This window comes from Elephas maximus, chromosome 23 (assembly GCF_024166365.1).
Source record: "Elephas maximus indicus isolate mEleMax1 chromosome 23, mEleMax1 primary haplotype, whole genome shotgun sequence".
Lineage (NCBI taxonomy): Eukaryota > Metazoa > Chordata > Mammalia > Proboscidea > Elephantidae > Elephas > Elephas maximus.
In genome coordinates, this window is record NC_064841.1 from 48,681,408 (window position 1) to 48,694,118 (window position 12,711).

General features: G+C 41.1%; 1 protein-coding gene across 3 annotated transcripts in view; it reads left to right on the top strand.

Moving 5' to 3' along the window:
• Positions 1-6,929: 6,929 nt before the first annotated feature.
• MPHOSPH8 (M-phase phosphoprotein 8) overlaps positions 6,930-12,711 on the top strand; it is a 99,230-nt gene continuing 93,448 nt past the window's right edge. The window contains exon 1 of one of the 3 annotated variants that reach the window (XM_049867363.1): positions 6,930-7,214. In XM_049867363.1, the coding sequence (XP_049723320.1) occupies positions 6,996-7,214 (219 nt within the window). In that variant the 5' untranslated portion in view covers positions 6,930-6,995. The remainder of the gene's footprint in view (positions 7,215-12,711) is intronic. The other 2 variants (XM_049867361.1, XM_049867362.1) reach the window with 2 other exon arrangements.

Consider the following 12,711-nt stretch of genomic DNA (forward strand, 5'->3'; position numbering starts at 1 on the left):
CTTTTGGTAGAACAGACATTTTTACAATGTTAAATCTTCCTAACCATGAACAAGGTGTGTTTTTCCACTTATGTAGGTCTCTTTCTGTTTCTTGCAGTAGTGTCTTGTAGTTTTCTTTGTATAGGTCTTTTACTTCTGTGCTAAGATTTATTCCTAAGTATTTTATGTTCTTGATGGCTACTGTAATTGGTATTGATTTGGTGATTTCCTCTTTGATGTTCTTTTTGTTGGTGTAGAGGAATCCAACTGATTTTTGTATGGTTATCCGGTATCCTGATACTCTGCTGAACTCTTCTATTAATTTCAGTAGTTTTCTTGAGGATTCTTTAGGGTTTTCTGTGTATAAGATCATGTCATCTGCAAATACAGGAATGTAATTTCTTATAGTCATAATTAACTAAGATTTGGTAGGTTTATTTATAAGATTTTTAAGGAGCTCTAGTACCAAATAAAACCCATTGCCATTGAGTTGATTCTGACTCTTAGCGACTCTATAGGACATAGTAGAACTGCCCTTTAGGGTTTCCAAGGAGTACCTGGTGGTTCCAAACTGCTGACCTTTTGGTGGTAACATAGTGGCTAAGAGCTATAGCTGCTAACCAAAAGATTGGCAATTTGAAGCCACCAGGTACTCCTTGGAAAGCCTATGGTACAGTTCTACTCTGTCTTACAGGGTCTCTATGAGTTAGAATTGACTCGACGGCAACAGGTTCGTTTTTTTTTTTTTTTTTTGGTCGGGGGGGTTGTGCCAAATAGCATATAAAGTTAAAATTGGGTTTTTTCTGTTAAAATGACAAAACTTTTTTTTTTAATTACTGGGTTGAAGGTTGTAAAAGGTTAACTTTATCTTTTGTGTGATCTGCCTAGAAGGCAAAAATTCTGCATTTCGTTACAAGCCCCTGAGTTTATGCTGATTTTATCATGTCCTCGATTGTTTAAGAGAACCAAGCTTCCTCAATTTTGAAAAGCTAAATTTTTTACAATTATTTTACCTTTTGTATTAACTTTTAAAATCTTTTTATTGTCAGTTCAGTTAAATAGTTATTCAAGAATTGTTTCTTGGTAACCTACAATCCTACTTAACCAAATATTAAAACTCCTGAGCAGCTTTTGATAATTTGCCCTCTGAGAATCTAAACCTCAGTGATATCTTTTGCACCTAAAACCTTGTCTTTGGGGATTTCCCTAGAGAATCACAAAGGATTTATTTTTCCATTTTATAAGGGAAAAAATGCTAAAGATAATTAATTTATGTTATGGGTTACATGAAAAGTACTATCTAATCAGAAGATGTGCTTTATTTTAGGAATGTTATTCATTTCAGAAATTGTATAAAAGTTCCTAGAGATTTGACAGTACCCTTGCAGTCTGTGATATATCTGGTGCTGCTCTACCTGATATTAGACAACACAAATATAATATTATCATCAGTCATAACTTATTTTTGTTAATTGTTCACTCGGTCATGACTTTCTTTAAAGCTAGCATCAGGGTTTTCAACTGGGGATTTACACATCTTACTTATGAAGTTTTATTAATAGTCAGATGTTTAAAAGCTACTGTTGTTGTTATTGTTGGGTGCCCGGAGTCTATTCCAACTCATAGCTACCCCATGTGATAGAACAGAACTACCCCATGGAGTTTTCTAGGTTGTAATCTTTACTGGAGCAGATCCTAAGTGTGTGTTTGGTATATTCATATTATATCTCAGGATTATTATGTTATATCTGAAGTTATTTTCTCTCTAAAGATTAAGTTCACTTTTAAAATTAATAATAAGTTAACCTTGGCCATTTCCAAGTTTTGTTGTCTGCAGATAGTTTTTTCACTGACTCCTTGAAAGTGCTTGCACTCAATCACAGGTCAGAGTACTTCAACAAAAGGTGCCGTCTCAGAGACCCATGGAAAGGACTATGCAAGGTATTTTGGGTGTGGATTTTTTTCTATTTTTTTTTTTAAATAATATTCTATTGTGTTTTTGGTGAAGGTTTATACAGCAGTTTAGGTTCCCATTTAACAATTTCTACACAAGTTATTCATTGACATTGGTTACATTCTTCATAATGTGTGAACATTCTCAATATTTCTGTTTTGGTAGATCTATTTCCATTAATCTAATTTCCCTGCCCCCTTACATTCTCATCTGTTTTAATTATTGACTATTTTGTCACATATAGGTGATTTTTTTAAATGAGCACAGTGATATCATTTTTTGAGCCAATTTTTTATTTTTCTACAAGGTGTCCTCAGGGATTAATTTTGGTTCAAGGTTTTAAGAGTACTGAGGGCAAGAGTCCTCCAGTCTCAACCAGTCCAGGAGTCTGGGGTTTTTGTTTGTTTTTTAGGAATTTGAGGTTCTGTTCCACATTTTTCTCCTATCAGGATTTTGGGCATGGATTTTTAATGACACTGCTTAAATACTACCAGACTAAATCTGGATTTCCGGAACTTTTGTGGAGAAGCTGACGGGTTCACAGGACTGTATGCTTATAAAACATAGGAACATGAATTAAGTACATAGGATTGAATGAACTGAAAGATTATTATTGGTGTTTTTTTGGGGGGGGTATTGCTGATGTTTAATGTTCTCTTTTCCAGATATAACGGAAGCCCTGGTGGCATAGTGGTTAAGTGCTACAGCTGCAAACCAAAGGGCTGGCAGCTCAAATCTGCCAGGCGCTCCTTGGAAACTCTATGGGGCAGTTCTACTCTGTCCTGTAGGGTCGCTATGAGTCAGAATCGACTCAACGGCACTGGGTTTGGTTTTTATTTTCCCCCCAGATAGATATAATGAATCTCTTTCTTTTCCCCTAAACTATGTAAAACTCATAAAAATTTAAGACACTGATTTTGTAAACAAAAATGAAACATCTTTTCTTGATGCCTGATTTCTCTGGTATTGGAAAACTCTTAATGAGGACTCTTATTTTTATGGAAATGTAATTATTTGCATAAGTTCAATAAGAATCTGTCCTCATAAATAGGACATAATTGGAAACCTCAATTACATAACTAACCTTTGACTGAAATGTTATATTTGAGAATGATGCTTAGAGAATAAGGATGACCAGACACTTTTAAGTAATTTTATGGAGCCAATACCCACAAAGCCCTCTCTGGAAAACTGGTCTGCTTTATAAGGTTCCCAACCAGATGAGTAAGGAAAAAGGAAGGTCACTTCCTAGCAGGGCCAGGAACCTTACAATATTTGGGGGCCTTCACCCAAAGCTGTGGATACTACAGTGGAATCTGAAGGCAGGTTATTGGATTGACTTCCTAACCTTGAAAGACTTTTACAAGTTCCATCTGGAATTCCTTATAAAAACTTCCCAGCAAATTTAAAAGGCCTATTTTTTTTTATGATACATTATCATTCTTGCTGCACCTATGTAAATAATGATAAGCAATCTTTTTTATAGATCAAAAATAATTTTGCTTTGAGATTATCTTTTCATCAAGAGGTGGGTGACTGTAGACAGAAATTTTATATTTCAAAAGAAAATTATGGCAAGCCCTTCTTGGCCTATCAAATTCACTGTCTTTGAGCTATTTTAAGTCTCTTTGTAAACTACAGACAAGTAATGGTTTTTGTTTCTACCTGTTAATTGAACTAGTTCTTGTTACATAGCTTATGCTTTTCCCTATATGTCCATGTATTTTCAATTTTCAATACTGAAAAATAGAAATATAAGAGAGAATGTTACAGGGCAGGGCTTCCTAGCTCAGGACTAAGCTCTGCCTAAGTTCTTGCCTTCTACTTACCAAGAATGACCAGGAGAGGCTCAGAGATTCCATAAGAACAAAGGTTTATTAGGGACAGAAAGTAAAAAGGCTCATGAGGGAGAGATGGAGAGGGGTTTCCACCTATGCTAGCCTCCAGTCTCTTGTGAACAAAGGATTTCCTAGTGTTTATGAAAGGTTTTCTTCATTCATTAGATGGGTGGAGATTTCCAGGAGAAGGGGAGGGATTATGAAAATCAAATGCACGTGCGGTTGGAATTCAAGATGGATTTCCTCGCAGAGGTTGTCGGAACTAAGATGGAGTCTGTCATGATGGCTGCTGGGGTGTCGAACAGGACTTATTCTGGGATGTTGTGCATGCATGACATCTCTGGATCCTGGTTCGAGTCCCTGCAAAGGATCACTGCTCATGATTATCTCATGTGGAAGGTCATTCATAGGTTACCTTGATTTTTACTGCACGTGCTCTGCGCCTGGTAGGTGACTTGAAAAACAACTCAGAAAGGTTATCAGTAATTTATAGCTAGGTAAGCATGTAGAGATAGGAAATATGGCCCCTTATTTGTCTAAGCACCTAGTTTGTTAATCACAAGTAGTCCTTGAGTGCCAGCAGTAAAAGTTATATGGTGGTCTGCACGTAGGTTTAAGTTCCAAGAATACTGAATCAGAGGCTATTTAATTATAGCTGGCCAAGCACACAGGGCCTTAAAATGTAGCCCCTTATCTTGTCTAAGCACCTAGTTTGTTAATAAGCACCTAGTTTGTTAATCACAAGTAGTTCTCTGGTGACAGCAGCAAAAGGTGATCTGCATTTAGGTTTAGATTACAATACTGAGTCAGAGGCTATTTAATTATAGCCAGCCAGATCTCTTGCCTGTCTCAAGAACAACAGTGTAAAAACAAGGTAACAAACTTTTGTCCATTTAGATGCAGCACTGGAAGGAAAGTGGAAAAAACCCTCTGTTAAAAACGGTGTGGGGGCCGTGTCTGACCTCCACTAATTTCTGGAAGGGGAAGGAAACTCAAGATCAAGACCAAGGCTGCTTCCTTTGAGGCAGTGGTCAGACTATGCCTTCCCTCTCTGTCATCCCTCCCACAATACTCTTATTCTCTGCTGGGTTCGATAGTTCATTGCAATGGCCACATGGAACTGACAGACCACACTCATGCTTATGGAGTTTTTTAGGGAAGTAACAGGTTACAATTCAGACTCAGGAACACTCAAGGATACAGTTCTTCCATCAGGACAGCCTCTTCCCAGCCGTGCTGGAAGACACGCCTCTCCCTGGCGTTGGTCTGCTGAAGGTCTCTCCTTCCTTGGTGGTGGTGGGCCCTTCTTTTCCCTGCCTCTGGGGTGACTTATTCCAAGCCCAGTGGGATGGCAGAACTGACCAAAACAAAAAAAAACGTTTCAGTCCAGTGGATTCCAACTCAGAGTGACCCTACAGGACAGAGTAGAATTGCCCCATTGGGTTTCCAAGGAGCTACTGGTGGATTCCAACTGCCGACCTTTGGTCAGCTGCCAAGCTCTTAGCCACTGTGGCTACAATTACCCTATCTGCACGGTCCCACCCAATCACCTGGGCTGGGTGGGAGTTACCAGACCATGAGGAGAAAGGCCACACAAAAGTAATCCATTTCACTGCACTTTCTAACTAAAGAGAAACTCAAAGGATGTTCAATTGTGGAAATAGTTCCTTTAGTCACGAGAGCTGCTGTATTAAAAAAAAAAAAAAAACCATAGAATTTATTCTCTTGGCTAATCTCAGTCTGCTCAAAAGAATTTTTCAAACCTTGGTTTTGTTCTCATAGTGACTCACTACAACATATATCTCAAGAATCTTAAATATCTGTATTTTTTTTTCAAGCTTTTAGTATCCTGGAGAGTGTGACCAAGAGTAGGAATTAATAAACAAGCCCAGTTTCACACAGTGATTCTTTGCAAACCCTCTTTGTGACACAAACCTTTATTAACCATAAACTAGCTCAGAGTTTACCTAATACAGAATGTAACTTTAGATAACTAATTTCCTGTGCTTTCTTAATTCTTGGAATTCCCTTAAATAGTTGAGGTACCTTTCATCATTTTAAAACTTCCGGCCTACAACCAAAGACTTATGCAAATTATGTCCCCCTCCCCGCACACCCCTCCCCCTCCAGTAACCTCAAGCCAGCTGATTTTAGTAAGGGAGGGCAGAGTTCAAACAATCACGTTAAAATTAGCCAATGGTTGATTTTCCATTCTCCCTCCTCTCTTTAAAAACTTCATTGTAGCGGTAAAGAACTGGTTCATAACAAAAAGGTTGAGCAGTTCAAATCCACCAGCTCTACTCTCTCCTTTAGGGTCACTGTGAGTGGGAATTTACTAGATGTCAACGTTTTTGTTTTGTTTTTTTTTTTACGAAAAAGAATGGTCTCTCTATGTGCATGCAGAGTAACTGCTTGAATAAACCCTATTTTTATTTATTTGTGCTTTGATTATTTTTTAACAACACGAATCTCTGGGCATTCTCCGATCCACTGCGCTACGGTCAAGGCAACAGTCGGGTGCCACAGCCATTTTAAAAGTCCTCCGTCCCTTTCCCAGAAAGCCTCCCCTGTTGGTGGCCCACCCCCTTTCCGCGTCCGAACTTTTCTTCCAAAGTGAACTCCCACGGCCGTTGGTAATTTTCCTAGGAGGTCCGGTCAGATCTTCCCTTTGCTAGAACTGTCGCCCAGGCCACCCCTTTCCGCCCCTCGCAGCGCGGGCGCGAACCTCTGCCCCTTTCAAAACTGCCAATCAATCCATGCAGTTTCCCCACAAAACACCAAAAAGCTTTTTCCTCCCCACTTCTTCACCCCCGCACCACTCGCCGAGAACCCTTCCTCCCTCCCTCCCTCCCTCCCTGCAGCCTTCCCCTTTCCTACAGGAACTCCGCGCCAGCCCTTTCCTCTTCCCGTGTCGCCGAGCTCCGCGCCAGCCCCTCCCGCCGCCCTCGAAGGACCCTTGTCCAATCCCGTGCGCCCTGAGGCCCACAGAAAAGCTTCCTTCCGCTCGGAGCCCTCGGCCCGCCCACCCACTTCCTGTAGGCTCCGTTGTGCGCGGGCGCGCCGGCCTGGACAGTGACTGGCTTTGGAGAACGTCACTCCGGGCTCTGGCGCCTCGCCATTGGTTGGTTGCCCTCCTCTGTCACCCGCCTACGGAGGGCATAGGAACCTTCCGGGGGTGTGTGTCGTAACCAGTTTTGCTCCAGCGGTTTGCTGACCTCTTAGTTATGGCGGCAGCCCCGGCTGCAGAGGGAGTGGTAGCCACTGCAGTTCCTGCTCCAGGTGCCGACAGCAATGGTGAGTCGCCTGAAATCGAAGGAGAAGGAGTTGGAGCAGCGGTCGAAGAACAGGACGCGCCAGTGAAAGCGGAGGCCGTTGGGGACAGCGAGGAGGACGGGGAGGATGTGTTCGAGGTGGAGAAGATCTTGGACATGAAGACCGAGGGGGTACGTGTGAGGCTTGGGAGGGCAGAGGCGGGGGGGTTTTATTTGCCCCTTCAAATTTCCCCAGGCTGGAGATGGCACCGTCGGGACCTCTGTGGGCGGTGGAGAAGAGAAGGGAACCGATGGGTGGAGATGGAGAGGCTGTGAACGTGGCTGCGTGTTTTACTTTGAGGTTCTCTTTATCCCTCAAAGGCATTCATTTTGAGCCTCCACCACGTGGAGAGCTCAGTGGAGGACTACTGGGCGGGAAGACGCATAACCCTGCCGGAATTCGCAAGCTGGAAAAATATTACCAGGTTATATACAAAATGTAAGCAGGGAGAATGAACGTTATAGTCATGGAACGTTCTGTTCTCATCGGAAGCATACAAAATCATGGGAGAAATGGAATGACATTTCCAAATGGACTCTGGGCTGTGTCTGTGAAAGTATGTTTCCAGACGTTTTAAAGGATGTATTGGCAGAAGAAATGAAGCAGTTTGGGATGTGGTCTGTGAGGATCAGAAGAGCGTAGGCAGTTGAAGGGCTTGTACGGTTGTCAGTACTTACGTGATTGGGGCCACTGTTATATGCTGGGAAGGGGTGATTTTGGAATAATACTCCTCATAGTCCATTGTCTACATCGTCGTTCCAGTCTTTTTAAAAACCGTAGTCGGTTCTTTGGTTTAAAATCTTCAGGAATTCCCTTTCACCCTCAGAATAAAATCCCAATTTTCGGATAGCGTTTAAAAAGGCCTTCAAAATCTGAGCACTATCATCCCTTCCCTCCTCCTCCCCCCGATGCATTAAATGATTCTAGCCATAGGGTATATTTGCAATTCCTCATCACACTGTGCCTTGATGCTTACCAGTCTCCTGACCTGAAATGTTCTCTTCCCTCTCCTGGTGAAATCTTATTCAGTCTTTCAAGACTCAGAAAGCCTTTTCTGATTCTCTTCGGAGTGAAATGCTTTCTCATCTATGCTCTTATAATACTTTGTATACACCTCTGTTTTAGGATTTGAAGCGTTACGGTCCTTTATCTGCTTGTCTCTCCTGCTAGATTGTGGCCTCCTTTAATATAGGGAATATGATTTTTATTATTAATCTTTGTATCATTGGTATCTAGTCTAATGCGCAGCATGGCGATTAGTGCGTAGTGTGTGTTTAAAAAAGAAAACACCATTGCAGTTGATTTGAATTCTGACTCATAGGATGATTAAATGAGGGAATTAAATGTGGGCTGGAGACTGGGGGAGAAGGTGGGGGGATGGACAATAGAAAAATAATCTGTTTTAGTAGATAAGTGTGGGGCGACTGAAGGGCCTCACACAGTGGTCTCTATGTCCAATTCTTTTTATTGTGTGTTGTTTTAAATTTGTCATATGGTACTTAGTGTTAACACCATGTGTCTGTCAGTTTGTTGTATTGTCGGTTTGTCAGTCATAGGATAGTATCCATATGCCTACAAGGAAGGCCAGTTAATACAAATGTTATTCAAATTTATGTATCAACCACTAAGGCCAAAGATGAAGAAATTGAAGATTTTTACCAACTTTTGCAGTCTGAAATTGATCGAACATGCAGTCAGGATCCGTTGATAATCACTGCTGATTGGAATGCGAAAGTTGGAAACAAAGAAGAAGGATTAGTAGTTGAAAAATATGGTCTTGGTGATAGAAACAACACTGGATATCGCATGATAGAATTTTGCAAGACCAACAACTTCTTCATTGCAAGTACCTTTTTTTTACCAACATGTGTGGTGATTATAGATGTTGACTATACCAGATGGAGTACCCAGGAATCAAAGCAATACATCTGCAGAAAGAGATGATGGAAAAGCTCAGTATTATCAGTCAGAATAAGGCTGGGAGCTGACTGCAGAACAGACCATCAATTGCTCATATGCAAATTCAAGTTCAAGCTGAAGAAAATTAGAAGAAACCCATGAGAGCTGAAGTATGAGCTCGAATACATCCCACCTGAATTTAGAGATTATCTCAAGAACAGATTTGACACATCCAGCACGAACGCCTGAAGACCAGATGAATTGTGGAGTGACATCATACATAGAGAAAGCAAGAGGTCACTGAAAAGACATGAAAGAAAGAAAAGACCAAAAGGGATGTCACAAAAGACTATGAAAGTTGCTTTTGAATGTAGAGTAGCTAAAGCAAAAGGAAAAAGTGGCGAAGTGAAAGAGCTAAACAGAAGATTTAAAAGGATGGCTCGAGAAGACAAACTAAAGTACTATAATGAAATGTGCAAAGACCTGGAGATAGACAACTAGAAGGAAAGAACGCACTTGGCATTTCTCGATCTGAAAGAACTGAAGAAAAAATTCAAGCCTTGAGTTGCAATATTGAAGGATTCTGTGGGGAAAATATTCAACGATGCAAGAAGCATCAAAAGAAGGAAGGAAGGAATACACAGAGTTAGTGTACCAAAAAGAATTGGTTGATGTTCAGCCTTTTAGGAGGTAGCATATGATCAAGAATTGATGGTACTGAAGGAAGGAGTCCAAGCTACACTGAAGGCATTGGCGAAAAACAAAGCTCCAGAAATTAACGGAACATGAATTGAGATGTTGCAACAAATGGAGGCAGCGCTGGAAGTACCCATTCGTCTATGCCAAGAAATTTGGTAGATAGCTACCTGGCCAACCAACTGGAAGAGATCCATATTTGTACCTGCCCTAAAGAAAGGTGATGCAACAGAATGCAGAAATTATTGAACAATATCATTAATATTATGCTCAAGGAAGTTTTGCTGGAGATCATTCAAAAGCACTTGCAGCAGTACATGGACAGGGAACTTCCAGAAATTCAAGCTGGATTCAGAGGAGGATGTGGAACAAGGGATATCATTGCTGATGTTTGATGGATCCTGGCTGAAAGCAGAGAATACCAGAAAGATGTTTATCTGTTTTACTGACTGTGCAAAGGTATTTGACTGTGCGGATCATAACAAGTTATGGATAACATTGCGAAGAATGGGAATTCCAGAACACTTAATTATGCTCGTGAGGAACCTGTACTTGGACCAGGAGGCAGTTGTTCCAGCAGAACAAGGGGATACCGTGTGGCTTAAAGCTCAGGAAGGTGTGGGTCAGGGTTATATTCTTTCACTGTACTTATTCGGTCTGTATGTTGAGCAAATTATCTGAGAAGCTGGGCTATATGAAAAAGACTGGGACATCAGGATTGGAGGAAGACTTATTAACAACCTGCGATATGCAAATGAAACAACCTTCCTTGCAGAAAGGGAAGAGGACTTGAAGAACTTACTGATGAAGATCAAAGACCACAGCCTTCAGTATGGATTACACCTCAGCATAAAACAAAAGTCCTCACAACGGGACCAATAAGCAACATTATGATAATCAGAGAAAATGCTGAAGTCAAGAATTTCATTTTACTTGGATCCGTAATCAGTGCCCATGGGCACAGCAGTCAAGAAATCAAATGATGCATTGCAAATCTGCTGCAAAAGGAACTCTTTGAAGTGTTGAAAAGCAAAGATGTCACTTTAAGGACAAAGATATGCCTGGCTCAAGCCATGGTATTTTCAGTTGCTCATATGCATGTGAAAGCTGGACAACGAATAAGGAGTACTGATGAAGAATTGATGACTTCGAATTATGGTGTTGGCAAAGAATGTTGAATATACTGTGAAATACCGAAAGAACGAACAAATCTGTCTTGGAAGAAGTAGAGCCAGAATGCTTCTTAGAAGCAAGGGTGACGAGACTTCATCTCACATACTTTGGACGTGTTTTCAGGAGGGACTAGTCCCTAGAGAAGGACATCATGCCAGGTAGAGGGTCAGCGAAAAAGAGGAAGATCCTTGGTGAAATGGATTGACACAGTGGCTGCAACAATGGGCTCAAGCATAACAACAATTATGAGGGTGGCGAAGGACTGAGGAATGTTTTGTTCTGTCGTACGTAGGGTTGCTGTGAGTCGGAATCAGCTCAACAGCACCTTGTGTTAGGTCACTGCATGGCACAAATGGTTTGCACTTGACGACTAATCTAAAAGTGGTGCCACAGAAGAAAATCCTGGAGAATCTGCTTCCACAAAGATAATAGCCAAGAATACCCTTTGTGTAACACATGGGGTTGCCGTAAGTTGGAATCAAATTTATGTCAGCAGGTTTGGTGGTTTTTTTTTTTTTTTTTACTTTGTGTTAATTTTTTTGTTCATTCTTTCAGGAAACATTTGATCAACTACTGTGTGCCAGGTTCTGTTTTAGGTCCTGAGGATATACAGAGATGAAGCATACACAGTTGCTGACTATGAAAAGTTCTGTTGGGTAAGGGGTAAATAATTAAAATACAATGCCATTAGCATTGTTGTTAGTTGCAGTACAATAATGATAGAAATATTTTTATGTGTAATTTTCCATAATACATCGTAAGCACCTGAAGGTGAGAGGAGGATCCAGTCTTAGACTGTTTTGTATCTCCTTCATTTAACAGTGTTTGACACATAGAAGATATTTAGAAAATATTTGGTTAGGAGAGTAATATGTTTAGAATTAAGATGATTCATCTTTTCATAGAACATTTGATTCTGTCAATCCACAGAATTAAAAGCAGTGTAGCTAAAGCCTCATGTTTTAGTCAGAAGTGGATGAAACTGAGAAACAAATGTGTAAGGCAGTAAAGGAGACTTAGACTAGTAATGTAAAATTGAGTAAAATTTCTAGATCTCAGGATCTTGGAATTTTAGGTGTACTTAGGAATAAAAAATTTGTAAGATAAAAAGTGTTATATCAGCTGAAAAGGACTGTGCTGACTCATGGCAACCTCATGTGTTACAGAGTAGAACTGCTCCATAGAGTTTTCTTGACTATAATCTTTATAGAAACAGATTGCCAGGCCTTTGTTCTGTGGTACCGCCGAGTGTGTTCCAACTGCCAACCTTTAGGTCGGCAGTCAAGCACAGTTTGTGTGTCACCAGAGGCGATAAGATTATGGCAGCTTTTGTAGATAAAGTGGGAAAGGACTATGGCAGTGTGATGGTTAAGACTGTGTGTAAACTTGGCAGGGCCGTGATTCTCAGGGTTTATATGTAATCACCCCCATCATGGGATCTGTTGTGAGTAGCCAGTCAGTTGAAAGGTAGTTTCCTTGGGGGTGTGGACTGCATCTGAATATAAGCAGACGTTCTGCATATATATATTTTTGCTTGCTCTGGATCCAATGGCTGCCTCCTGTTCATCTGACCTCCGATTCTTGGAACATGAGCTATCAGCTTATCTGCCAATCTTGGGATTCATGGATCTTTACAGTCTGTGAGTGGAGCCCTGCTTTCCAACCTACCAATCTTGGGTTCTCCAGCTCCTGCAGCCAACTGAATTAGGAGAAACCTTGTGGTCTTGCCTGCCAATCTTGGGATTCGTCAATATTCGCAGCCTGTGAGCAAGAGCCCTGCTTTCCAACCTGCCGATCTTGGGTTTGCCAGCCCCCGCGGCTACTTGAATCGGGAGAATCTTCTGAGGTTCCAGCCTCTAC